This window comes from Equus caballus, chromosome 12 (genome assembly GCF_041296265.1).
Source record: "Equus caballus isolate H_3958 breed thoroughbred chromosome 12, TB-T2T, whole genome shotgun sequence".
Taxonomy (NCBI): Eukaryota; Metazoa; Chordata; class Mammalia; order Perissodactyla; family Equidae; genus Equus; species Equus caballus.
In genome coordinates, this window is record NC_091695.1 from 49,402,181 (window position 1) to 49,430,079 (window position 27,899).

At 63.9% G+C, this 27,899-nt stretch overlaps 1 protein-coding gene across 1 annotated transcript; it reads left to right on the forward strand.

The window, feature by feature from the left end:
* Positions 1-27,875, forward strand: LOC106781263 (mucin-2). The gene is made up of 50 exons (XM_070230343.1): positions 1-115; positions 1,153-1,423; positions 2,397-2,511; positions 2,890-2,980; positions 3,063-3,172; positions 3,360-3,570; positions 3,887-4,012; positions 4,618-4,735; positions 4,854-4,992; positions 5,082-5,192; positions 5,275-5,344; positions 5,468-5,605; positions 5,694-5,858; positions 6,295-6,389; positions 6,772-6,898; positions 7,284-7,539; positions 7,686-7,738; positions 7,900-8,000; positions 8,508-8,659; positions 8,977-9,115; positions 9,414-9,524; positions 9,610-9,789; positions 9,927-10,166; positions 10,687-10,843; positions 11,082-11,213; positions 11,908-12,055; positions 12,635-12,678; positions 13,068-13,271; positions 13,742-13,765; positions 14,338-15,280; positions 16,781-18,039; positions 18,767-19,048; positions 19,341-19,552; positions 19,929-20,103; positions 20,610-20,857; positions 21,417-21,600; positions 21,875-22,100; positions 22,768-22,946; positions 23,352-23,421; positions 23,544-23,644; positions 23,751-23,782; positions 24,458-24,635; positions 24,936-25,040; positions 25,266-25,306; positions 25,555-25,677; positions 25,779-25,874; positions 26,597-26,725; positions 26,909-26,948; positions 27,259-27,385; positions 27,482-27,875. The coding sequence occupies exons 1-50, from the start codon at positions 40-42 to the stop codon at positions 27,717-27,719; spliced, it is 8,892 nt and encodes a 2,963-aa protein (XP_070086444.1). The 5' UTR covers positions 1-39; the 3' UTR covers positions 27,720-27,875.
* The last annotated feature ends 24 nt before the right edge of the window (positions 27,876-27,899 follow it).

The following is a 27,899-nucleotide window of genomic DNA, read 5'->3' on the forward strand; positions in this document are numbered from 1 at the left end:
TGTCCGCTGTTGCTCTCCCACACCAGCCTCTGAGCCACCATGGGGCTGCCACTAGCCCGCCTAGTGGCCCTCTGCCTGGCCCTGACCTTGGCCAGGGGCGAGGAGCTGCGGAAAGGTGAGGGGCAGCGGGCAGCGCTATGGGCAGCACGACCTGAGGGTACAGGACATCCGGGGCAGCCCAGCGCAGACGGTCATACCTGGGAGGAGGAGGCGATCCTCTTCTGCCAGCATTTGGGGCAGCCTGGCATCTTCTGGGGTAGACAGGCTGGGTCCAGCTTCCTGCAGCCCCCACCCCTGCTGACTTTGGGTGGAGGGAAGGAAGGAGGGAGGGAAGGAAGGAGCGAAGGGAGGAGGGAGGGAGGGAAGGAGAGAAGGAAGGAAAGAGGGAGGGAGTGAGGGAGGGAATGAAAGAAGGGAGGGAAGGAGGGACAGAGGGAATCGGGTGGTCTTGGGCTCCCTTCATCCCTTTGAAGGCGAGCCCCAGGATGGAGTATTTCTGAGGGGCGATACCAGGTGGAAACACCTGGATTGGGCCGTTGTCCATGGGTGTTGGGGAGGCAGGTCCCAGGGAGCCTGGGAAGGCAAGGCCAAGATGACCCCTTCTGCAGATCAGGGCGTTGGGCCGACTGCTGGAGGGGTGGCTTCAGCCAGAGAAGACTGAGAATGTAGGATGGGGACATCTCCATCCCACAGGGCTGTGTGAGAAAGCCACTGGGGGTTCCCTGGGCATGTTTGGCCAGACATGAGGTGGGGACTCTTGGAGGGGTCCAGCACTGTCCTTCTGCTGGATGAGGGGCGGCTGGGTGTGGCATCGAGTGGATGGAATGTGACAGTGACCAGGGGTTGGGAGGCACTGGGCCAGGTGGACAGGGCACTCAGGGGGCCCGAGAGACCCCTGCCCCCACTGCCTGCCGGGCCAATGGCCGTTTGCCTCACCAGGCTGGGGTGCAAGGGCGCAAAACGGGAGACATCCTTTCAGGGGGTTGAGACCCCTGGGCACGGCGACGACAGTTGGCAGAGGCCCCTCCTGCAGGACCACCTGAGCCGCTTCAGCTGCCTCTGGAGGGTCCTGAGGGCGGTGGCCGGGCTGGGGCCTGGGGACGAGCCTGAGGGCGGCCTGGGGGGCTCACACTCCGTCCCCCTGCTCCCCAGAGGGCAGAACGCACAACCATGGCCACAACGTCTGCAGCACCTGGGGCGACTTCCACTACAAGACCTTCGATGGCGACGTCTTCCGCTTTCCCGGCCTCTGCGACTACAACTTCGCCTCGGACTGCCGTGACACCTACAAGGAGTTTGCTGTGCACCTGAAGCGGGGCCCGGGCCGCAAGGGTGGCCGCCCCCAGGTCGAGTACATCCTGCTGACCGTCAAGGACGACACGGTTTACCTCACTCCCAAGCTGGCTGTGCTGAACGGGGCCATGTGAGTGTGGTCGGGCGGCGTCCCCCCAACATCCTAGAAAGGGGGCCCCATGGCTTCTGTGGGCAAGCAGGAGCCTGGCCAGCCCCCACAAGCCCCTCTCTACCCCAGCACAAGGCTAAGGAGAGCACTGGGGTTTGAGTTCAGGTCATTGATTCATTCAGCAAACACTGATGAGCCCCATGGGTGAAGGACCAGGGAGGGGACTTTATTTCTCCTGCGAGTCTCGCAGCCCTGTGGCTCGGAGCCCACCAGGCTCTGGGCATGCATGGGGGACAGGTGGCCGTCCTGGTGGGGGTGGCCTGGCAGCCTCTGGGGAGGAGGCCTTGGACCCTGCTGTCCCAGGCTAGATATACAGAGGCCATGCAGGGTGGGGCCTGTGGGAGCCCCCAGCCCCCTGCCCCAGCCTTTGTCCCCCATTGTGTCCGGAACAATGGAGCCTAAGTGCATTCCTGCCTGGCGGCTCCCCACCTGCGGGGTCCACCTTCTCCCTGTGCCAGGGGATCTTGTTTCCCCTAGAGGCTGCAGCCCTGGCAGCCAGCCCCAGTCTCAGGGTGGGGGTGGGGACAGGGCCCACGGAGGCAGAGTTTGGGGTGAGCACAGAGCCAGGGCCCACCCTGGGCGGTGGATGGGGAAGCCCCTCTCCATTCTCAGGGCTCATGGGGCTCCTGCCCAGGACAGACCCAGAGGAGGGGTGCAGAGATGGGGAAGGGCAGGCAGGGTGTGGCTCCCCCTGAAGAAGCCCGGCCAGCCCAGGTGGAGAGGAACTCTGGCCACTGCTCAAGTCCCCTGAGAGGGCAGACAAGGCCTTTTGTGGCCACAGGGCAGGAGCTGGCCTGGCAGGGCTGGCTGAGAGGCTGAGGCCAGGCCATCCCAGCCCACACGATGCACAGCCTCAGTCACCTCTGTGTAGCGGGACCCCTGGCCCTGGCTGGGCGGCTCTGTGGGCTGGCTCGTGACCCTGTTGCCCCCCCAGGGTCAGCACCCCGCACTACAGCCCTGGGCTGCTCATCGAGAGGAACGACGCCTACACCAAGGTCTACTCCCGTGCCGGCCTCACCCTCATGTGGGACCGGGAGGACTCGCTCATGGTGGGTGCCGCCCCAGCGCCACAGGGCCCTGGGGGCCGAGGGGACTCCATCAGAGCTCTGGGACTCCAGGGGAGCAGAGGATTGCCAGTGGTCCCATCCTCACCAAGAGGGGTGTCCAGGGTGGGCTGGGAGTGTGGAGCAGCCTGTCCGCTGGTGGAGAAGGCTGGCGGCAGAGGCGGGACCACCCAGCCCACCCAGCAGGGCACCCTCGCGGCTTCGGGTGGTGGGCCAGTCCTCCCCATCTCCCAATCCCCTCCTGGTCCTCAGTGATGCCAGGACACCCCCTGGCTGCCCACAGCCCTCCTGCTACACCCATTCAAACAAGTTGCAGGTGCTGCCTGGCCATGGCCGCTCACCTGCTCTCTCTTCCCCTGGCAGCTGGAGCTGGACAGTAAATTCCAGAACCACACGTGCGGGCTCTGTGGGGACTACAACGGCCTGCAGAGCTACTCCGAGTTCCTGTCTGATGGTGAGGGCCTCCTCGGGGGCTTAGGGGGCAGGTGTGTGCAGACTCCCGGGTGCCCCTCGCTGACCGGCTGTGCCCCCCACAGGCATGCTCTTCAGTGCTGTCCAGTTCGGGAACATGCAGAAGATCAACAAGCCCGAGGTGGTGTGCGATGACCCCGAGGAGGGGCAGACCCCTGAGTCCTGCTCTGAGCACGTGAGTGGCTGGCCAGAGACCCCTGCCCAGGGGAGGAGCTGTTCCTGGGTGGGGACCCTATGGGAGCAGTGCCCACCCCATTCCCTAGAGGGCCCTGTGCCCGCTGGTCTCTGCTGGGGGCCCCCCGTGGTGTGGAAGGGAGGAGGGCGTGAGCAGCCCCCGCCTACCACCCGTGTCTGCCCACCAGCGCGCCGAGTGCGAGAAGCTGCTGACAGCCGCGGCCTTCAAGGACTGCCTGGGCCTGGTGCCGCTGGAGCCGTACGTACGGGCCTGTGTGCAGGACCGTTGCCAGTGCCCCTCGGGCGTTTCCTGCGTCTGCAGCACCCTGGCTGAGTTCTCCCGCCAGTGCTCGCACGCCGGCGGGCGCCCCGGGAACTGGAGGACTGGCACTCTCTGTCGTAAGCGCCACGCACATGAATTGGGAGGGCGGGGACCCAGGGGCACATGGGGGACGATCCACCAATGCACAGGGAGCGCTGAAGCCTTGCCGGCCCAGGGCAGGGCAGCCTGGTGCCCTGGATCAGGAGCCACGTCTCTACCCACCCTTGAGGCGGCCTTGGCTTTGGGGTGGGTGGGAGAAACCGCCTGGGTGGGAGTCTAGAGCCCTCTGGGTGCACCCCACGGGCAGGTCCAGCCTCTCCCCTCCCCCACCAGCTGCCCTCCACCCTTGGCGTAAGTGCCTCACGTCTCAGGGACCGTCCTTTGCCCTTCTAGCCAAGAGCTGCCCCGGGAACATGGTTTACCTGGAGAGCGGCTCGCCCTGCATGGACACCTGCTCACACCTGGAGGTCAGCAGCCTGTGTGAGGAGCACCGCATGGATGGCTGTTTCTGCCCTGAAGGTGTGCACTGGGGCACCCACAGGCATGCGGGGGCAGGAGGGGTGGTGCCCTGATACAGCCCACCCTTGCCTGAGGGCCCTGGGACCAGTGGCCTTGGGTTTTTGGCTGCACCGGGGGGACAGCCATGCTGGGATGGTGGTGCCGGGTGGTGGGGGCAGCAATGGCACAGGAAGCGAGGAACGGTGACCCCACTGAAATTGAAGGACGAGGAACAGGGAGAAAGGGCACAAATGCTGAAGTTCCCACCTCATTCACACACGATGGCGGCTTCCAGGAGTCTGGGGGAAAGGAACCTTCCTGGTTGTCACCCCTTGACAGACCTCCTCCTGTCCGGCCCATGGAGCCTGAAGGACCCCGGGAAGGGGCCTGACTCTCAGGCCCCCGTGGCACGGCCCTGACCAGACACTGTGTGGGGACCATGGTGTCACCCAAAGGACCAGAGGTGCTTGTGGGAGGGAGGCCTGGCTGGCAGCCCCCCCTCGGGGATTCCGGCATCTTCCGGAGGCTGTCCCACGGCTGTGGCTTTGGCAATGGCAGCCCCTTTGTGGGGAATCTGGCACTTTCCGAGGCCAGCGAGTGTAACGCCCCGCCTGGCGCTGTCCCAGGCACCGTGTATGATGACATTGCGGGCGGCGGCTGCATCCCCGTGAGCCAGTGCCACTGCAAGCTGCAGGGACAGAAGTACGCGCCCGGCCAGAAGATCACCAAGGACTGCGAGCAGTGGTGGGTCCCGGGGGCTGGGGCTGGGGGCCAGATTGTGGGGGGTCCTGGGGATCTGGGCTGGGGGCCCGGCGGCCTAGGGGAAGTAGCTGGGCCTGACCCTGGGCCCCACTGCCTGCAGCGTGTGCCATGCCGGCCGCTGGGTGTGCAAAGACCGGCCGTGCCCCGGGTCCTGTGCGCTGGAGGGCGGCTCCCACATCACCACCTTTGACGGGAAGAGGTACACCTTCCACGGGGACTGCTACTACGTGCTGACCAAGGTAGGCGGGCGTGGCGGGCAGGCAGGCACGTGTGGGGAGCTGGCTCTCCCTGCTCCCCTGCTCGTTCAGTGTCCCCGCCCTCCCCGCAGAGCGACCACAATGACTCCTACGCCCTCCTGGGCGAGCTGGCCGTCTGCGGCTCCACGGACAAGCAGACCTGCCTGAAGACGGTGGTGCTGCTGGCCGACAAGAAGCAGAACGTGGGTACCCCGCCCCTGCCCTGCCGGCACCCCCGGGGGCTCCATGGCCCTCAGCCCCACCGTCCCTTGGCCTTTCCCTCAGGTGGTGGTCTTCAAGTCGGATGGCACTGTGCTCCTGAACGAGCTGCAGGTGAAATTGCCCCACGTGACGGGTGAGTGATGGGCCGGGGCCCAGATAGGGAGGGGGATGGTCCCCCTGCAGCACCAGACCCGCTTGCTGAAGGTGGCGGGCCTGCCGAGCAGCCCCTCACCGCCCTCCCCTCTCCACCTGGCAGCGAGCTTCTCCATCTTCCAACCGTCCTCGCATCACCTCATCGTGAACACTGCCTTCGGCCTCAGGATGCAGGTCCAGCTGGTGCCGGTCATGCAGCTCTTCCTGACGCTGGACCAGGCCGCCCAGGGCCGCGTGCAGGGTGAGTGGCCCCGCCTGCTCCCGCGACAGAGTCCCACGTGGGGCCTACCCTGCCAGGCCCTTCCCAACCTGGTCCCTCGGCCCCTCAGGCCTCTGTGGGAACTTCAATGGCCTGGAGGGCGATGACTTCCAGACGGCTGGCGGGCTGGTGGAGGCCACGGGGGCGAGCTTCGCCAACACCTGGAAGGTCCAGTCGAGCTGCCCCGACAAGCTGGACTGGCTGGACGACCCCTGCTCCCTCAACATCGAGAGCGGTGAGGCAGATGGGGTTCCCGGTGGGACGTGGGGGTGGGTGGAGGTGAGATGGCCTGCCCCGTTCGGGGCCCGCCTGCTGCTTTCTGCCACATGTCTGGTTTATGGTGGCCCATGATGGCAGGCCACCAAGTGACCTGGCAGAGGTACTGGACCTGCCAATGGCTGGGTGGTGGCCCTCCTCCAGCGACTGGCCTGGTGCCATGACAGGATACCCTCCCACCCGCTGTGCTGCCTAGCTCGTCCTGGGAGGCAGAGAGGGTGGGTGGTCGGTGCCCCTGTCTCGTAAGAGGCACTGTCCTGCGCTGAGTTGGCCTGGAGGGGGACCGGCTCAGTCCACAGTGGGGACAGTGTCTGCTCCAGCCTGGGCCACCAAGCAGCCAGACTCGGGGCACTTGCTGGAGGGGCCACCCCTGAGGTTCTGACCGGCCTCTGCAGCCAACTATGCCGAGCATTGGTGCTCCCTGCTGAGGAAGACGGAGTCCCCCTTCGGCAGGTGTCACTCGGTTGTGGACCCGGCTGAGTACTACAAGGTGGGTGGGACCTGCACCTGCCCTCCCCAACCCCTGCTCCGTGACAGGAAGGTGTGCCCAGTGCGCCTGGCTGAGCCTGACTGGCTGCCTGTGAGGTTCCCGCTAGTGGCTGCTGAGTGTGTGTGCGTGTAAGCATGTGTGTGAGTGTGCATATATGTATGTGTCTCTGTACACGTGTATTTTGTGCACATGTGTGTGTGGGCATGTGTGAGTGTGTGTATGTGTATGCGTTTGTACGTGTGGAAGTGGGAGTTTAAGCGTGCTCACGTTTGTATATGTGTGGGTGCATGTATACTAGTGCGTGTCCAGGAGTGCTTGCACACGTGTGTGAGTTCCCAAGCCCAGCTCCCTCCCTCACTGCCCTGCCTCGGTTTACCCCCAGAGGTGCAAGTACGACACGTGCAACTGCCAGAACAACGAGGAGTGTCTGTGCGCCGCCCTGTCCTCCTACGCCCGTGCCTGTGCCGCCAAGGGCGTCACGCTGCGGGGCTGGCGGGAGAACGTCTGCAGTGAGTGCCGTCCCCTGCTGGCGTCCTGGGCTCGGGGTCCTGGCTTCTCCATGGGGCGGGGGGCTGGGGCTCGGCCTTCGATTCAGCCCCTGTCCCCAGTGTCAGCTCACCCTGAGTCCAGGGAGAGGGATCGGTCCACCACCAGCGGGTGATGCGTCTTCCAGCTTCCTCTGCCAGGAAGGCGGGAAACCGGTGCTCGGCTGCTCCCCACTTGTGGGGAGGGGTCCGAACTGTGGCCGCTGCCCCTTTGCGCAGACAGGGAGGCATGTGTGGTGGGGCACCTGTGCAGCCAGGGCGACCCCAGGATGACAGCTCCACTGGCCACCTGCGGGGACGTGGCTGGGGCCGTCCCTTGCGCCCTCACGCTGGCCCTGCCCCTCTGCAGACAAGGACGTGGGCTCCTGCCCCAACTCGCAGATCTTCCTGTACAACCTGACCACCTGCCAGCAGACCTGCCGCTCGCTGTCCGAGGCCGACGCCCACTGCCTCCAGGGCTTCGCGCCCGTGGACGGCTGCGGCTGCCCCGACCGCACCTTCCTGGACGAGAAGGGCCGCTGTGTGCCCCTGGCTAAGTGCTCCTGCTACCACCGAGGGCTCTACCTGGATGCGGGAGAGGTGGTCCTGAGGCAGGAGGAGCGGTGGTGAGTGGCCTGGGGCCTGGAGGGAGGGAGGGCATGGGGGTGGGCAGGGCCAGCTCTACCTGGGGAAGCCCCCTCCCCACCCCTTCCCACAGAGTCTCTGGGGCTGTCCTCAAAGGGCCCCGTTCACCTTCCCACTCTCCCTGCAGCGTGTGCCGCAACGGGAGGCTGCACTGCAATCCAGTCAAGCTGATTGGCGAGAGTAAGTGAACATGGCCCTGAGCCTGGCCCCCTGCCCCCTGCCCCCTGCCCCCTGCCCCCTGCCCCCTGCCCCTTGGCCTGCTCGCCCTACCCCCTCTCCATCCTGCCTGAGCCCGCCAGCCATCAACTTCAGCTGAGCTGGGGTGGCTCCTCTGTCTGTAGCCTGCAAAGCCCCAAAGATCCACATTGACTGCAACAACCAGACCGCGCTGACCATCCGGAACCCCCGTCCCCTCAGCTGCCAGACGCTGGCTGCAGGACATGTGCGTGCTGGGACCACCGTGGAGGGGAGGGTGCAGCTGGGGCAACTGGGGAGGGGTGGGGTCAGTTGGGGTGGCCGTGGAGGTGAGGGGGCAGCCGGGCTGGTGGTGGAGGGGAGGGTGTAGCCGGGGCAGCCTTGGCTCCCACCCTGACCCTGGGGCTGCTGTGCCAGGTCCTGAGGACTCATGAGGCTCATTGAGCCCTCCTGTCCCTGGGGCCTGGTGGCGGCCTGCAGGCCCCGCTCAGCCTGCCGGGGTCACAGGGGCCAGACCAGGGGCCCCCGGCAGGCAGCACTCGCGTGTCTCCCTGCCCAGCGGTGGAGGTGTCCAAGGAGGAGGGGCTCCAGGGGTGGGCCAGACAGAGGGATCAGGGGTCAAGGGGTGCAGGCGGGGGTGGGGGTGGGGGACACAAGAGGAGTCTGCAGTGTCAGAGGAGGGGCCAGCCAAGGGCAGCCAAGATCCCGGGCCTGGCATCTAATGCCTGAACCCCGCTCCGCGGCCACCCCACAGTACCAGACAGAGTGTGTGAGCGGCTGCGTGTGCCCCGAGGGGCTGATCGACGACGGCCGAGGTGGCTGCGTTGTGGAGGAGGACTGCCCCTGTGTGTACAACAAGGGCTTCTTCTCCCGCGGGGACAAGATCAAGGTGGACTGCAACACCTGGTGAGTGGCCTGGCCTGGCTGCCCTCCAGTTGGAGCGTGTCCTGGAGGCCAGGCAGACCATTGGGGCTGTTCTTCCGGGGCTGGCCGGGGCCAGCAGGGCTACATGGCCCTCCACCAGGTTGGCAAGACCCTGGCCAGGATCGGAGGGGGCGCTGGGGTGGCACTTGCTGGGCTGGTGCTGCTTTGCAGGCATTGTGTGTGAGCTGCCTGTGGAGGTGTCTGCACCGCACCTGGGCCTCGGCCAGGCTGCCCTCTGAGCAGGCGTGGGAGGCCCCAGACCCTGTATCACCTCCAGGCCCCTCTCCTACTCTCCTCAGTACCTGCCAGAGAGGACGCTGGGCGTGCACCCAGTCTGTGTGCCACGGCACCTGTGTCATCCACGGGAGCGGCCACTACATCACCTTTGATGGGAAGTACTACAACTTCGATGGACACTGCTCCTACGTGGCCGTTCAGGTGAGGCAAGGGCACCGCCAAGGCCTGCACCCGCCCGTGTCCACGCTCTGCCGGCCCTGAGCTGCTCTCAGTGGAGGCTCCTGTGGGTGTGAAGGGCCAGCCCTTTCTCCACCCTCCCATCCTGTGACCCTCTCTTGAGTGCATGGGGGGTGTGGGTGTTAGAGGTGGGTTAGGTCCCTCATGTGGCATGGTTATCCCCTCTCGACAGAGGAGGGGCTGAGGCTCAGCTGGGGTGGGGCTCCCAGTGGGGCACCTGTGGCCTGGCTGGCCTGGCTCACACTCTGCCGTGGGTCCCCAGGACTACTGCGGCCAGAACTCCTCGCTGGGCTCCTTCAGCATCATCACCGAAAATGTCCCGTGTGGCACCACGGGCGTCACCTGCTCCAAGGCCATCAAGATCTTCATCGGGGTGAGTGCTGCCCATCCCCAGGGATGTGAGGGTCCTTGGGGACCCTTGGACCTGGCCAGTGACTGGGCCTCTCCCCTGGGCACAGAGGACAGAGCTGAAGCTGGAGGACAAACACCGCGTGGTGATCCAGCGAGACGTGGGCCACCATGTGGCCTACACCACGCGGGAGGTGGGCCAGTACCTGGTGGTGGAGGCCAGCATCGGCATCATCGTCATCTGGGACAAAAGGACCACCATCTTCATCAAGCTGGCCCCCTCCTACAAGGTACGCAGCCTCCCCTGCCCACGAGGCCTCTCCAGGGCTGGTCCTGCACGCACACCGGGCCTCCCAGGCACAGCGGGGCCGTACCCCTCCCTCCCTCGAGCCCCCTCACGAAGCCCCTGGCTCGCTGGTCTCCGCAGGGCACGGTGTGCGGCCTATGTGGGAACTTCGACCAGCGCTCCAACAATGACTTCACCACACGGGACCACATGGTGGTGGAGAGCGAGCTGGACTTTGGCAACAGCTGGAAGGAGGCCCCCACCTGCACGGACGTGAACGCCACCCCCGAGCCGTGCACCCTGAAGCCACACCGCCGCTCCTGGGCCGAGAAGCAGTGCAGCATCATCAAGAGCCCGGTCTTCAGCGCCTGCCACAGCAAGGTGGGTGGGGGGGCGCAAGTGGTGGGCACGGGAATGGCTGTGGGTGGGCAGCATCTACCCGCCTGGTGTGCACACTGGGAGTCACTCGGCTGCATCACCTCTCGCTTCAGTGCCATCCTCCGTGTCCTTTGGACACACGACCAGAGGTCCAGCTTTCCCTCTGAGACCTCTAGCTGGACCCCCAGCCTCCTGTACCTTCCAGGAGGGAGAAAGAACACTCAGCTTCTAAGACCCGATGGTTCTCAGCTCCAAGCAGTGGGGGCGAGGGAGCAGGTGCAGGGTGGTCTGTCTCATGGCAGAAGACCCCGGGACCCTGAGGGTCTGCATGGCCAGAGTTGGCCAACCGTGTCTGGACCTCACCTGTCAGCCTCACTGGAGGCCTGGGAAACTAGTGCTGGGCGACCACCCCATGTCCCAGGTGTGGGGCTGGCCTCATGGTCCTGAGATCCTCTGGCCGCAGGGGAGGCCTGATCCCCAGAGGGCAGCACAGGCCCAGGGCACATGGTGGCTTCTCCCCCAGGTGAACCCCACACCCTTCTATGAGGCCTGTGTCTACGACTCGTGCTCCTGCGACTCGGGTGGCGACTGTGAGTGCTTCTGCTCTGCTGTGGCCGCCTACGCCCAGGAGTGCACCAAGGAGGGGGCCTGTGTGTTCTGGAGGACGCCGGACCTGTGCCGTGAGTGTCCGCCCGTCCTGGACCTGGGTGCCAGTGGGGTGGGTGGCGCAACTTACCCCTGCAAGGGATGGGGTGTATGTGGTCCCCTGCCCGCCTCCCCCAACCCAAGGATCCAAGTGTCCTTCCTCGGGGCCACTGTGCTGCCTGGGGTGGCAGGAGGGAGCTGGCCCCTCCCGGCCCGTCCCCCCGACCTGGCCTCGGCACTCACCAAGTCTGACCTCACCTCCCTCCTCCCCAGCCATATTCTGCGACTACTACAACCCCCCGCACGAGTGTGAGTGGCACTACGAGCCTTGTGGGAACCACAGCTTCGAGACCTGCAGGACCATCAACGGCATCCACTCCAGCATCTCCTTGTCCTACCTTGAGGGTGAGCGGGGCCTCCTGGGTGAGAGTGGCCTGCCCTGCCCTGCTGGCCTGGGGCCGAAGGGCAGTGTCCTCTGGAGACCCTTGGGGTCACCCTGAGAGATGTTCTGTGGGGGCCGGGGACCCTGAGCCCCAAGGTGGGCCAGGTTCACCTTCTGCAGAGTCTGTTTGTTGATTGCACAGTGGGTTGGAGACTGAGCTATGACCCCGCCCTCTCGGGGGGAGGCAGAAAAGAAGCAGGTTAACAGGTACCGGGTGTTGTCAGGAGCAGAGAGTGCTATGGGACCTGCAGAGCAGGACGAGGGGGAGGGAGCTTTCAGAGGTGGGTCTGGGAGGCCTCTCCACGCCTTTGATCTGAGAACTAGCGACATGAAGGACTGAGCTGTGAAGTCTGGGGAGGGAGCCTCCTACCTCATGGGAGGGACATCAGGTCAGGGGCCCAGGGTGCAACCTGGAGGCTGGGTGGGGCCTGGCTGTCCCTCAGCAGGTGGCGGGACCTAGCTGTCACTTTGGCCATGTGGCACTGTTCAGGGCCCAGCTGGGGGTATGTAGGTCCCTGCCTTTCCAGTCCCTGACCTTTCCATAGGGACATCCTGCAGAGAAGGACCTGCCAGAGTGGGGCCCATGGGTGGGGTCTGGTGGATGTGGGGTCCCCCACCGTGGTCCAAGCCCTTTGCCCTGTGCCCTGTGCCCACCAGGCTGCTACCCCCGGTGCCCTAAGCACAGGCCCATCTATGATGAGGACCTGAAGAAGTGCGTCAGAAGAGACCAATGTGGCTGCTATATCAAGGGCATCCGCTACCTACCTGGAGCGTCTGTTCCCACGGATGACATCTGCCAGTCTTGGTACCTAGGCTCACATCATGGTGGACATGGGGCAGGGCAGCACACACACAGGCACACGCACACGTGCTCACATGCATGTGCCTGTGACACGGCCACACACACACCTACAGGTGCACATGCACCCACGAGCATACACATCCATGCACCCACGCACAGGCACACAAAGTGTTCACATACACAGAAGTGGACACCACACACATGCTCTCACACACACACACCTCTGGGTCACACGTGCGTGGATGCACATGCACACACTCACACACAGGAGCCAGGGCGTGGGGACCAGCCTCCTTCTGGGGAGAGGCAGGCCTTCCTTCTCAGCCTCCCTTCTGCATCAGGCTTTTACCTGCCTCGCCTCGTCCCCTCTCTGCATAGTTAACACGGGTGGCTCCTCTGGGGTGGGTCTTTGGGGCCGTGCCCTGGGCTTCTGGCAGGCTTCAGGGGCGTGGCATTGGGGGTGTGGCATTGGGGGTGTGCACAGGGGGCTCGGCCTCGGGCGTGGCGGGGAGGGCGGAGCCAGGGGGCAGAGGCGACTTTCCTCATTTTCCGGGGTCTGAAGCTGCAGCACTTCCCTTCCAGCATGTGCAGCAAGTCCTCCAAGGTCATCTGCTGGCCCGAGGAAGGTAAGCTGCCTTCTGTGGCTGCCCCCCAGGCGGCAGGCCAGACCCACCCGGAAGAGCCTGTGGCTCTCCTGTCCCTGGACCCTGGACACTCAGTCTCCTCCTCCACCCCGTGGACCCCGGGGGCCCTTCCTGGCTCAGACCTGCCTGATGGGCAGCAGCCCCTTGGGGCTCACATCCTGATGCTCCCCGTGGCAAATGCCCTCCTGTGACTCAGCTTCTCCATCCTGATGGGGACCCTTAGGGTTCTGGGGAGGGGTCCCAAGGGGGCATTGGTTTGCCGCTTGCCGGAGACCGGGGACAGCCTGCCTTTCCCTTCTGGGACAGGCCGAGAGGGGTCTTGTGAGTCTTGCTCCCAAAGTGTTGGCGTCAGCCTCCCTCCCATCCCCCAGGAAAGATTCTCAACTACACCCAGCACGGCTGCTTCTGCTACTGGGAGCTATGTGGCCCCAACGGGACGGTGGAGCAGCACTTCAACACCTGTGGGTGCACCTCTACACCCTCAACCTCCTCCACACCCACCAGCACGACCCCCGTCACCTCCACCACCGCCACCGCCACCACCATCACCACAACCACCCCCACCTCCAGCACAGGTGAGGCCCCCTTTCCTCCTGGGGCTCCTGCCTCCTCTGCACCCTGAGTCCAGTAGCAAAGGCCCTTCCAGGGGCAGGAGCACAGCTGGCGTGGCAGCTGTCACCTCTGCGCATGGGCGGGGGTTCTCGCTGACACGCGTCTCAACTCAGGAAAATGTCCCCCGGGCCCTCGGCCTTGGGAGTTGAGATGCCTGTGTCACGACCACCCTCCCGAGCCCCAACCACAGTGAAGGCGACTTGGGGACATTTCCAAAAACCAGCAAGAAAATATCCCAAGGGTTGAAGAAAGCAGAGAAATGTCCTTCAATTCCTCTGCATTTGTTCTGGTGGAAATCGGAGCTACCACTGGGCAAGCCACCAGGGGTATGACAGCCACAGGAAAAAGAAACATGTAAAATTTAAAAAGATTTTAAAAAGTCTTGAGCTGTGTAATGACATCATCTCTCTTTTTTTTTCCCACATTACTGCAGGTTCATCTTCCACTTCAACTCCGTGTAAGTCCCGTGGATGGTACTTCTGGGTGGGAGATGGGGCCAGGGGGACAGGTCACATAAACGAACTCCGAGGAGATCCCTCGAGACCCTGATGTGGGGCCAGCTGGCGGGCCATCTGCTCACAGACCGAGATGGTGCATTTGGTGACTTATTTCCCCGTATTTGAGTCCAGGGACTCACGCAGGGGGACTTGACCTGCTCTGGGTGACAACATGGTTGGTCAAGGGTTGAGACCAAGCCCCTTCCTCACTGGAATGGGTGACCTTTTGGTTGTTAATTTTTGGGCACAAGAATTTGAAAATAGTGGAGGAAGGAGGGCTGGTCTGAGCCCCGAGGCCTGGGTCCATCAACGCTGGGGGTGCGAGGGCTCATCCCTCTCTGGGCCTCAGTTTTCCAGCTGCAAAAGGCAGGTGGAAGTGGTGTCCAGCTCTAAACTCTCTGACCCTACAACCGGGTCCTGGGGGACGACAGGGAGCCGGTCCTGAGGGTCTCTGACATCTCTGAGTCCCAGTGACCTCCCCGGCAGGCGCGCCCCCAGGCGTGGCTGACCAGCCCTGGGTCTGCTTCCCTAGCGCCGTGCTGCTTCTGGTCCGACTGGATCAACGAGGATCACCCCGAGACTCACGGCGACAGCGGGGACCGTGAGAGGTTCGACAGCGTCTGCCAGGCCCCTGAGGACATCGAGTGCAGGGCGGCCACGGAGCCCCAGCTCAGCTTGGAGGATCTGGGCCAGAAGGTGCAGTGCAATGTGTCATTTGGGTTCATCTGCAAGAACGAAGACCAGTTTGGGGACGGACCATTTGGAGTCTGCTATGACTACGAGATACGTGTCCGCTGTTGCCTGCCCATGGAGGAGTGTCCTTCGACCCCAACCACGACCCCCACGACCACCACCCCCACCACGACCACCATGCCAGAGACCACAACCCTGACCCCCACCCCTACGACCACTGTGACCATAACACACACCACGACCCGCACCACGGGGACCCCCACCATGACACCCAGCACCATCACCACCACGTCCACAGAGACCTCCACCCCGACTCCCACCACTACACATACCACGTGCAAGACCATTACCACTACTACGTGTGTGGCTGACTGCGAATGGACTGGCTGGCTGGATTCTGATAAACCAACCTTTACCAGCACAGGTGGAGACATTGAACCCATCGGAGATGTCTGTGGAAGAGGCTGGGTGGCCAACATCTCCTGCAGAGCCCATATGTATCCAAACGATTCCATCGAACAGCTTGAACAAACGGTGGTTTGCAACACGTCAGTTGGACTGGTGTGCAAAAACCAAGACCAGAAGCCTGGGGGACGCATCCCCATGCCTTACTGCCTCAACTATGAGATCAACGTCTACTGCTGTGGGTTGTGTCTCTCCACACCTTGCCCCACGACCCCAGAGACCTCAACCCGGACCACGACCATCACCACCACCACCACCACAGAGACCACAACCCCGACCCCAACCACCACCACCACCACAGAGACCACAACCCCAACGCCCACCATCACTACCACCACCACCACCACGGAGACCACAACCCCGACCCCCACCATCACCACCACTACCACCACAGAGACCACAACCCCAACCCCCACCATCACCACCACCACCACCACCACCACAGAGACCCCAACCCCGACCCCCACCATCACCACCACCACAGAGACCACAACCCCAACACCCACCATCACTACCACCACCACCACCACGGAGACCACAACCCCGACCCCCACCATCACCACCACCACCACCACGGAGACCACAACCCCGACCCCCACCATCACCACCACCACCACCACCACCACCACCACAGAGACCACAACCCCGACCCCCACCACCACCACAGAGACCACAACCCCGACCCCCACCACCACCACCACCACAGGGACCACAACCCCGACCCCCACCACCACCACCACCACAGAGACCACAACCCCAACGCCCACCATCACCACCAGCACCAGCACCAGCACCACAGAGACCCCAACCCCGACCCCCACCATCACGACCACCACAGAGACCACAACCCCAACGCCCACCATCACCACCACCACCACGGAGACCACAACCCTGACCTCCACCATCACCACCACCACCACCACCACCACAGAGACCACAACCCCGACCCCCACCACCACCACCACCACCACCACAGAGACCACAACCCCAACACCCACCATCACTACCACCACCACAGAGACCACAACCCCGACCCCCACCATCACCACCACCACAGAGACCACAACCCCAACACCCACCATCACCACCACCACCACCACCACCACCAGCACCACAGAGACCCCAACCCCGACCCCCACCATCACCACCACCACAGAGACCACAACCCCAATGCCCACCATCACCACCACCACCACCACCACAGAGACCACAACCCTGACCTCCACCATCACCACCACCACCACCACAGAGACCACAACCCCGACCCCCCCCACCACCACCACCACAGAGACCCCAACCCCGACCCCCACCATCACCACCACCACCACCACCACCACCACCACAGAGACCCCAACCCCGACCCCCACCATCACCACCACCACCACCACAGAGACCACAACCCCGACCCCCACCACCACCACCACCACAGAGACCCCAACCCCGACCCCAACCATCACCACCACCACCACCACAGAGACCACAACCCCGACCCCCACCATCACCACCACCACAGAGACCCCAACCCCGACCCCCACCATCACCACCACCACCACCACAGAGACCACAACCCCGACCCCCACCATCACCACCACCACAGAGACCACAACCCCGACCCCCACCATCACCACCACCACCACCACAGAGACCACAACCCCGACCCCCACCATCACCACCACCACAGAGACCACAACCCCGACCCCCACCATCACCACCACCACCACCACGGAGACCACAACCCCGACCCCCGCCCCTACGACCACTGTGACCATAACACACACCATGACCCGCACCACGGGGACCCCCACCATGACACCCAGCACCACCACCACCACGTCCACAGAGACCTCCACCCCGACTCCCACCACTACACCTACCACGTCCATGGCCATTACCACTCCTACGTGTGTGGCTGACTGCGAATGGACTGGCTGGCTGGATTCTGGTAAACCAACCTTTCCTGGCACAGGTGGAGACATTGAACCCATTGGAGATGTCTGTGGATCAGGCTGTGCAACCAACATCTCCTGCAGAGCCAGTATGTATCGAGATGTTCCCATCGAACAGCTTGAACAAACGCTGGTGTGTGACCTTTCAGTTGGACTGGTGTGCAAACACAAAGACCAGAAGCCCGGGGGACGCATCCCCATGCCTTACTGCATCAACTATGAGATCAACGTCTACTGCTGTAGGTTGTGTCTCTCCACACCTTGCCCCACGACCCCAGAGACCTCAACCCCGACCTCGATCATCACCACCACCAACACCACCACCACCACCACTGAGACCACAACACCCACCACAAGCACCACCCCAAGGACATCCACCCCGACGCCTACCACCACCACCACAGAGACTACAACCCCAACCACAACCACCACCACTGAGACCACAACACCCACCGTGAGCACCACTCCAAGGACATCCACCCCGACGCCCACCACCACCACCACAGAGACTACAACCCACACCACCACCACCACCACCAGTGAGACCACAACACCCACTGCGAGCACCACCCCAAGGACATCCACCCCGACGCCCAACACCACCATCACAGAGACTACAACCCCCACCACCACCACCAAGACCACAACCCCGACCCCCACCCTCACCACCACCACCACAGACACCACAACCCCCACCCCTACCGTCACCACCACCACCACCACCACAGAGACCACCACCCCGACCCCCACCATCACCACCACCACCACCACCACCACAGAGACCCCGACCCCAATCCTCACCACCTCAGAGACCACCACTCCCACTCCTACCGTCACAGAGAGCACAACCACCACCATTACTACCACCACTGTGACCCCAACTGCAACGACCAGCACTCTCACTACAAGCGTGGACACCCTGACCCCTACAGGCACAGTACCCACTGCTGAGACCACCACGCCAAAACTGCCTGAGTCCTCCTCCCCTCCAACATCTCCGTCCACCTCCCCCTCTTCCACGGAATCAACCAGGCCTCTGACTGTCACCCCAACGATCGTGGAGACATCCAGCACACCATGGCCCCCAACAACGGTCACTACAACGGGAAGCCCTGGCACCACCACTCCAGGTACACAGACCCCACGGCACACAGTTTTGCTTCCTCCTCACCCCGGAGAGCTCACTCTCTTGCCAGGAGAACATTGAAACTCCTTGGACCCGAGCTGGTGCTCCCTGCTCTGCCTTGTGAGAGGGGTCTCCAGGAAGGTTCCAGCAGGCTTGGCGAGCCTCCCTTACCAGCGGAGCCTGGCCACCGAGTGTTCAGGGTGCTGCTTACCATCGGCTTGTGGGTGGGTGGCTGAGCTGAAGGCCCCCTCTGGCCCCCACAGAACCTCCTTCCTTAGGACAGCTGCCTGCAGCCCACCTCCCTCAGCCCACGGCTGTGTGATGGGCAACATGGGCAAAACCGTCCCCAGGGAAGCCCACTGAGGCATGTGGTGCCAGGGCTGGGTGGGGGACAGAGGCTGCCAGCCAGGTGCCCTGGGAGACCCTCCCTCCATCCTCTTCTACCTGTACCTTCCCACCTGGGCAGCTGGTTGATGGTTGGGCCAGTGTCCTGTGGCAACACCTCCGGTCAGGCCAGCGAGCTCGGCTGCTGCCCAGGGGCAGGCGCTCCTCCCCTGTGGGCCTCCCCTTGCCCACACCATGCATGTGGCCCTGCTCACCCTGACTGAGAGCCGGGGCAGTGGACGTGGGGCCTTTCCATGCCACATACCTTGCCCCAAGGGAGCTGTCCGGCTGCACATCTATGATGAGCCGCTGCCATCACCCCTCGGCCATCATCTCCATTCTTACAGGCATACAGACGTCAGGTCCCACCTCCTCGGAGACCACCCTCACCAGCGGGACCACCACCGGGCCCCCCTCGCCCACCCCGGGAACCCCCTTCACACCCACTCCTGTGACTGTCTCAACAACCACCACGGGAACGCCCACCCCGACCTCAACCACGCCACAGACCACCAGCACCTCGACCACCAGCATGTCCACCCCGACCCCGAGCACCATCACCACCTCCTGCTTGACCACCAATTCCTGCTTCCCCTGCTGTTCTCTGAATGGTACATTCTACGCCCCAGGTATGCAGGCTGTTCCCTCCGACTCTCAGATGGTGGAGGCTGGTGGGACTTTGGCCTCTGCTTTTCCATGGGTAGGAGCCGGGTTTCAGGTCTAAACCGGGAGCTCGCTTGGGAAGCTGGGTGCCGCGTGGGGAGAGCTGATTCCGTGGCCAGCCCCACCTTGCTGCAGCCACGAGTCAGGGGGAGAGGGGTTGGTGGGCTCCCCTCTGGTGGCCTGGGGGGGGGACCTGCCTGTGCACACTGGCGGCCAGCCCTGCCTGGATGGCGTAGGCACTGGTCTCTCCCCCTGCAGGCGAGGTGGTGTACAACGGCACGCACGGGGACACCTGCTACTTCGTGAACTGCTCGCTGGACTGCTCCTGGCAATTCTTCAACTGGTCCTGCCCGTCCACCCCCTCCCCAACGCCCAGCACACCCACGCCAACGCCCACGCTGTCCACAACATCAAGCACGCCAACCACCACCAAGCTCCTTGGGTGCCCTGACTTTGATCCTCCCAGAAAGGTCAGTGGGCTGTGGGCAGCTGTGTCCCCACTGTCCAGGCCTTCAATGCCCCAGGCGCTGCCTTCCTGCTGGTCACCCGAGACGCCTCTGTCCCCCATGCCCCGCACCATCCCCAGTAAGGCCATGGCTCCAAGCTGCCTTTCCGACGACGTGGGGTCTGCTGGGGCACCCCGCCGTCTCACCCACAAGGAGCACAGTGCTGTGCTCTTGCTGCAGCACAGTGGCCTTGAAGCCGCCTCCCTGATGGGGCGGCCCTTGGCCTCCAGCCTCCTGGGGAGGGCTCTTAGGTGCTCACCCCGGGGCCTCACAAGCAGTGTGCTGCGTGGGCTGGGTGGTGGGGCCTGTCCCCCTGACCCTGCGCCCTCCCCGCCCTCAGGAGAACGAGACGTGGTGGATCTGCGACTGCATCATGGCCACTTGCAAGCACGACAACACAGTGGAGATCGTGCACGTGGAGTGCAAGCCCCCGCCCATGCCCACCTGCTCCAACAACCTCAAGCCCGTGCGCGTCCTGGACCCCGACGGCTGCTGCTGGCACTGGGAGTGCGACTGTAAGCCTGCGCTGTGGCCCACCTCCTCCCTTCTGTGGGTGGGGGCTGCGTGGACTGAGATCCAGACCTCAGGTTGGATGTGACGGCCTTGACAGCTGAGCTCACTGAGGGCCAAGCACACCTCCAGAGGGACTTCCCATGGCCCAGCTCATTGCGCATCTCAAGGGGCCTGGGCAGGGGTGGGGCATGCCTGGTGGAGGGCACCTCTGTGGTTATAGGGGCAGAGCTGGAGTTTGAACCTGGACCTTCTGGCTCCAAAGCCAGGCCCCGTCCTGCAGAAGGAACGGCCGCTGAGGGCTGCGTGGGGAGATGCCTTGTGGGGGCCGGACGAAGCTGACCCCCATCCTCCCCAGCCCGGATGCCCCGCCTGTCCCAGACCAGACTTTCCGTGTCCCTAGGTTCCTCCCTGCTCTTCTCACCCTCCTTGAGCTCCTGACTGCATCCTGTCCCCTCCCCCCTGGTTCCACCCTCCCTCTGCCCCCGGCTCACCCGGGCTCCCTCCGCAGGCTACTGCACGGGCTGGGGGGACCCGCACTACACCACCTTCGACGGGCTCTACTACAGCTACCAGGGCAACTGCACGTACGTGCTGGTGGAGGAGGTCAACCCCACCGTGGACAACTTCGGGGTCTACATTGACAACTATCACTGCGATGTCACCGACCGAGTGTCCTGCCCCCGCACACTCATCGTGCGCCACGAGAGCCAGGAGGTGCAGCTCAGGACGGTGCAGATGCTGCCCCTGAAGGTGCAGGTATGCTGGCAGGACCCATGGCCACGGGGGGGCATCCATACGGCTCCCTCCCTTGGCGGGGGCTGAGCTGCAACCCCAGAGCTGGGCTGGGAGGGGAGCAGTGTTCATGGGACACATGCGGCCCTTCTCACAGGGCCACCAGGGGCGTCAGGGACCCCTCAACCTCCCCTCTCCTGATCCCACCGCCCGCCCTGAGCACAGGTGTCTGAGGCAGAAGCCCCTTCCCCAAGCACAGGTGCACACACCGCATGGAGTGGTTGGCTCCCATGGCCAGGGGAGCCCCACCCTCTGCACGGGGCCCAGAGTCTTGGGGTCCTCACCCCTCGGACAAGTCTGCTTAGTGCACTTGAAAAGAATTGAGAAAGGGTGGGACCCCCACCACACGGTGTGATGAGGAGGGTGCTGTGGCCTCAGGCACTCTCTGAAGGTGCTGCCTACCCGCCCCCTCTCTCACGTACTCAAGGCTCCTTTGTCCAGGCTGCCAGGGAAGGGCCGGCCTCCCGCTGAGTGGGTAGCTTCTGCCAGGCTGGCCCTCTGACCTCAGGTGTGTCGGCCACAGGTGCAGGTCAACGAGCAGTCCGTGGCGCTGCCCTACAAGAAGTTCGGGCTGCAGGTGTATGAGTCCGGCTTCAAGTACGTGGTGGACATCCCCGAGCTGGGCGCCCTCATCTCCTACGACGGCCTCTCCTTCTCCATCAGGCTGCCCTACCGCCTGTTTGGCAACAACACCAAGGGCCAGTGTGGTGAGTTCCTGCGCCCTGCGGCTCCTGCGCCCTGCCCCGGGAGGCCGGCGGGGAGTGGGCACCTGCCAGCCTGGATGAGGTCCTCCTCCTCTGCTTGGAGCCCCCATGGCCGTCATCCCAGTTTTGGCCCCTGTGGGACACCAAGAGGAGTCTAGTCTAGTCTGTGCCCTCGGCGCTGGCCAGCTGGTCCCCAGAGGACCTGGGCAGGAGGAGGGGAGGGGTCCCAGGCGCTCACCGGGTCTGCTGGAAAACGTGGCCCTTCTCGCCAACCCAGGCACGTGCACCAACACCACCTCGGATGACTGCGTGCTGCCCAGTGGGGAGGTCATCTCCAACTGCGAGGTCGCAGCTGACCAGTGGGTGGTGGACGACCCCTCCAAGCCGCACTGTCCCCACTCCAGCTTCACCAGCCCGCGTCCGGCCACCATGACGCCAGTGGGCAGCAGCACCCCCACACCCGAGGACTGTGATTCTTCCCTCTGCGAGCTCATCAAGGACAGGTGACCCTGCTCCAGGCCCATCTGTGGCCTCGTCATTAGAGAGCTGCAGGGACTCAGGGAGCAGCCTCGCCTCTCTCTGCACCCCCCACCCCTGGGCCCTATCTGCACAGAGGAGATGAGGCTGGGGTCCTGGTGTGGGGGTGGGAAGGCAAAGGCCTTAGGGCTTTGGCTCCTGATTCCTATGGGGCCGAGTTGCCTCATCAGACACCCCCCTGCCTCTTTTGATTCCTGAATCTCTCCTGCCACCTGGGAGGTGCAGGATAGGCTGAGCTTGAAGCCTAGGGTAGACCAGTCGACCCAGGACTCAGCTAGCATTCAGGGCTGAACCAGGGAGGCAGATTGGGGTGTAGACAGAGAGAGGGTGGCTTCAAAGCTGGTATTCATGGGAGTGAGCGCCTCATCCCCAGAGGTATGAAAGTGAAGGCTGTGCTGCCTTCTGCCAGGGTTGCTAGAGGTAGGATCCTGGGACCTGTTGGCTATTTAGATGTGAAGCCTCCATCTCTGAGAGGCTGGCCCCATGACCTCATCCTTGGGCCACTGTGCCAGCCCCCTTGGTGGGATGCAGGCAGAGCTCTAGGAGGGCAGCCCAGGCAGAGGGACTGTGTGGCGGGGAATGAGAGGGCCTGGTGGCACCGGCTGAAGCGTGACCTACACCCCTCCCCAACAGTTTGTTCACCGAGTGCCACGCCCTGGTGCCCCCCCAGCAGTACTATGACGCCTGCGTGTTCGACAGCTGTGTGGTACCCAACTCGGGCATGGAGTGTGCCAGCCTGCAGACCTATGCCGCCCTCTGTGCTCACGAGGGCGTCTGCATCGACTGGCGGAACCACACCCAGGGGGCCTGCCGTAAGTGCCCACCTGCCCCAGCTGCTGTGTGTGGGTCCTGCAGAGCTGCTGGGGTGTCCAGGCTCTGCAGGGTACTGTGACAGCCTGAAGCCAGACTGGGGTGGGGCGGCCAGGCCTCCATGGAGTCAGGCTGGGCCTTGAGAAGAAGGGCAGGCTGGAGGGGCTGGAGGTGCTGGACGGACTGTCAGCCTTGCTAAGCACCACTGGGCACCGGTCTCCTGGCTGGGGACAGCATCGAGGACCAAGGCGGGCAGCAGTGGGCAGCTGGCCACCCTTGGCCGGTGTGGGAGGGTGGGTCCTTTGTGGGAGGGGCTGGGCAGGACTGTCACTGGTCGGGGGGCAGGGGGATATGCACAGGCTCCTCCGACATTTCCGGCCTCTCTGACTGCTGCCTCCCTCCCACAGCGGTGACTTGCCCGTCTCACAGGGAGTACCGGGCCTGCGGTCCTGCCGAGGAGCCCACCTGCGGGTCCAGGTCAGCTGCTGGGAAATGTGTGGGCTTGGCCCCTGGGTGGTACTGTCTGGGCATGGTGCTCCAGCATGCCTGCTCCCCAGCCCGTCCACACCCCCATCTCACGAAGCCCCCCACCCCTCCAGCTCCTCGCTGCAAAATGACACAGGCCTGGTGGAAGGCTGCTTCTGCCCCGAGGGCACCATCAGCTACGCCCCCGGCTTTGATGTCTGCGTGGAGTTCTGCGGTACGTTGCCTGCTCTCGGTGCCTCCCTCCTGCCTCTGCGAGGCTGAGCCTGGCTCCTGCGGCACCGGGACTCTGCTGACAGGATTCCTTTCCTCTCTCCTCCTAGGCTGTGTGGGACCTGATGACGTGCCCAGAAAGGTCGGCCCTCCTCCTTGGTGCTGAGGCGGGATTCTCCCACAAACCCTAAATTTTGTGGGGTGGGTGGGGTGGACACGAGAACCTGGGAGCCTCAAAGACTGAGTAATGAGGCATTTAAGTCCTGGAAGGCTCAGCTAGCACGATATGCACCCACCCATCCGTCTGTTCCCCTGTTGCTACCTCCACCCATCCCTCCATCTTCTGCCCCTCTATCCGTTCTTCCATCCCCCCGTCCCTCTGTGTGTCCATCCCTCCATCCGTCTGTCCCTCCCTCCTTCCATCCATCCACCCTTCCATCCATCCCTCCATCAACATATCCTCCACCCATCCACAACACCCACCCATTGCTCATGTGAAGTTGTCTGGAACCGAGATGATATCCTAGCCACTGCACTGTCATGTCTACACCCATGGTTGATTCCTTAGTTCCATGCCTCACCAACCCTCTGGACACCTGTGGTGTGTCTGCCCCGAGCCAGGTCCACATGGTATAGGCAAATACTGGTGAGCAGGTCACGGTCAAGATGTTAGTGGCCTGGCCCTGAATGAGGGCTTCTGTCCTGGGCCAGAACCTGCCCCGTGTGCTCAGAGGTGGGAGGGCACAGGTTTTCCCGCAGCCCCGGCCCATGGTGAGGCCGCCCGCTCTTCTCTCTGCTCACCCCCTTCCTCCTGCAGTTTGGGGAGCGCTTTGAGTTCGACTGTAAGGACTGCGTCTGCCTGGAGGGTGGAAGAGGCATCGTCTGCCAGCCCAGGAAGTGCAGCCAGAAGCCCCTGTCTGAGTGCAAGGAGGACGGCACCTACCTGGTCACGGAGGTCAACCCCGACGACACCTGCTGCACCATCACCTCCTGCAGTAAGGCCACGCCCGGGGGAGGGGAGCCGAGCCTGGGCCCCAGGGCACCTGTCCCCTCCTAGGGCCCCCGGATTCACCGTGTAAATTCTCCGTGGTGATTTCACCTCCCTGGGGAGCTGGGGAGCAGCGGCCGCAGGGTGTATCCTGCTGAGAGTAGGTGTTGTAGGAGGAGGCTGTGCTTGGGCCTGGGGGCCGTGCTCGTACCCACAGACACCCCAGGCCCCACCCTGTGCTGCGGGCAGTGGCGGGGCACAGCTTTCAAGGAGCCGTGCTCATTACCACGTTTCCTCCCCTCCTCAGAGTGCAATGCCGGCCTCTGCAGAGAGAAGCCCCCTGTGTGCTCGCTGGGATTCGAGCTGAAGAGCGAGATGGTCCCCGGAAGGTGCTGCCCCCTCTACTCGTGTGGTGAGTGGGGCCCTGGAGCCAGGGCGGGAGGCGGCTGTGGGGCTGGGGCTGACTGTGGCTTGAGTGGGGCAGTGTGGTGAAGTGGCTCCCATCTGGGGCCCTGACTCTGCATGGCCGATGCACCCCTCCCCGCCCCCGGCCCTGAGCTCCCACTCGGTACACCGGCTGTGCGCGTCTTGTGCCTGGCAGGGCAGTCTGACTGCTGTCCCCGTTCTTTCTCCCCAGTGCCCAAGAACGTGTGTGTTGTTGGGAATGCTGAGTACCAGGTGAGCCCTGGGCTGGGCCAACGGAAGGTGGAGGTGGGGGAGGAGGGGTGGGGTCCTGGGCAGGCTCTCTGGCTGGATATGGTGCCGGTTAGGGCCTGCTCTGGGGGCTCTGCTGTGCGAGCCAGGCCCGGGGCACCCAGCTCCTTTCTCCTACTGTCAGAGCCCTCCCAGGTGGGAGCCACGCTCCCTGAGGCGGGTGGGAGGCGTGGAGGGTGCCCGGCCTCACTCGCACCTCCCTGTGCCCTCAGCCCGGCTCTCCAGTCTACTCCTCCAAGTGCCAGGACTGCGTGTGCACCGGCAGCAGGAACAGCACCACGCAGCTCAACGTCATCTCCTGCACCCACGTGCCCTGCAGCACGTCCTGCAGCCCCGTAAGCAGCCGCCGCCCCATCACTTCCCTCCATGAGCGGAGTTCCGGCCCCAACAGCTCCTGTCCTCTTTCCCTCGCCAACCTGAACCCTGTGTCTCGTAGGGCTATGGGCTCGTGGAGGCCCCTGGGGAGTGCTGCATGAAGTGTGAGCAGACCCACTGCATCATCAACCAGCCCAGCGGGCAGTACATCCTGAAGGTGCGCGAGTCCCCTGCTCAGGGCTGCTCACGCCATGGCAGGGCCGGCCTGGGGCTGAGGGCACGGCCTGGGACAACTCCCGCTGCCCCTGGCTGCGTCCCCTGTGCCACTGTCCTGGGTGGCTGTGAGAAGGGACCACAGACTGGGGGCTGAAACAACAGGCAGGATTCCCCCACCCCTCCTCCCCCCCCATCCTGGAGGCTGGAGTCTGAGGCCCAGGTGTGGGCAGGGCTGCACTCCACCTGGCCCAGGGAGGGTCCTTCCTGCCTCTTCCAGCTTCTGGGCTCCAGGCCTTCCTGGGCTTGTGGCTGCAACACTCTAGTCTCTGCCTGTCCTCACACGACCTTCTCCTCTGTCTCTCTGTGTCTTACAAGGACACTTGTCATTAGATTTCGGGCCCCCTCCAGTAGTCCAGGATGATCTCATCTCGAGATCTTAAGTATGGCTGCAAAGACTGTTTTTCCAGAAAAGGTCACTTCCATGAGTTCTGGGGTTTAGGACGAGGACGCATCTGTGGACTACAGGCTGGTGGCTGCCCCTGGGCCCTTCCTGGGTGTCACCTGCCCAGTGACTCTGGGCCTGCAGGCTGGGCCTCATGCACGAGAAGCCACAGTTGGCTGGCTGGTCAGGCACCTTCCAGGTGTTTCCAGTCTGTCTTTCTGGGTGGGCCTCCGAGGGTGGGCCTCCTGCGGGCCCTCACCACGCTGTCCTCTGCCCCACAGCCCGGGGACAGAAAGAGGGACCCCACCAACAACTGCACCTTCTTCAGCTGCATGAAAACCAACAACCAGTTCATCTCGTCCATCTCCAACATCACCTGCCCCGAATTTGACGCCAGCGCCTGCCTCCCGGTGAGTGAGCCCGGGGAGTGGGCGTCCCCTATTTTACCATGGGGCTGAAGCCCCAGTGCTGGGACAGTGGCCTCTGGCCTGGACCCCTTCTGCAGAAACTGCCCCTTCCCATGTCTGTGGCTGGAGGGGGTGCTCAGAGGTGGGGGAAGGTCGGGGGCGCATGCTCATCCTCCTTTCCTCCAGGGCTCCATCACGCTCATGCCCAACGGCTGCTGCAGGAAGTGTGAGTACAGAACGCTCGGTGGGCTGCTCCCGGGGTCCGAGGCAGGGCCTGGTGGGTGGGCTAAACCCAGGCCGCCCTGTGGGGAGGAAGGCACGACGGGATGGTGCCCTGGGAGCCCTGTCCCCTCTGTGCCTCTCTCAGCAGAGTGAGGAGTTTGAGGGCATCACCAGGGGTGCCCAGCTCGCTAGAGGGTGCCTGAGGGCCAGGCGAGGTGCACTTGGGGACGGGAGAGGAAGCAGTGAGGGAGACCTGGTGGGCCCCCTTGAAGTGTGGAGACCCCGCCTCAGAGCCTCCACCTCCTCACCTCCAGGCATCCTTCGCAACGAGACCAGGATCCCCTGCTCCACCATCCCCGTTACCAAGGAAATTTCACATGCCGGCTGCAGCAAGTTGGTGACCATGAACTACTGCTCCGGGTCATGCGGGACCTTCGCCATGTGAGTCCCAGGCCACGAGTGGCCAGGGTTGGGGGAGGGGAAGGGGAGGCTGCCCCCTCCAGGAGGGAGTGGCCCCTCACTGTGGCCCTCCCCCAGGTACTCTGCCGAGGCCCAGGCCCTGGACCACAGGTGCACCTGCTGCAAGGAGGGGCGCACGAGCCAGCGGAAGGTGGTGCTGGACTGTCCCCACGGTGGCTCGCTGGACTACACCTACACGCATATCGAGAGCTGCCTGTGTCGGGACACCACATGCGAGCCCCTCCCACCCCAGGGCAGCACCCCCAGCCGTGTGCGGCGCTCTGGCCTCACGGCCCCGCCTCCGTGGAGGAGGTGAGCAGGGCAGGCATGGCCACCCAGGCCCCGCCCTCCACTGTCCTCCTCATCGCCCTGCTGACCCTCTGAGCTTTCCGGCTTCCTAATTCCTCTCTGCGGATATTTATTTTCCGAGCCTTTGTTCAATTCTTTACTTTCCTAATAAACTTGGGCAAAGACGCCGTGCTGGTGTGCTTCCCTT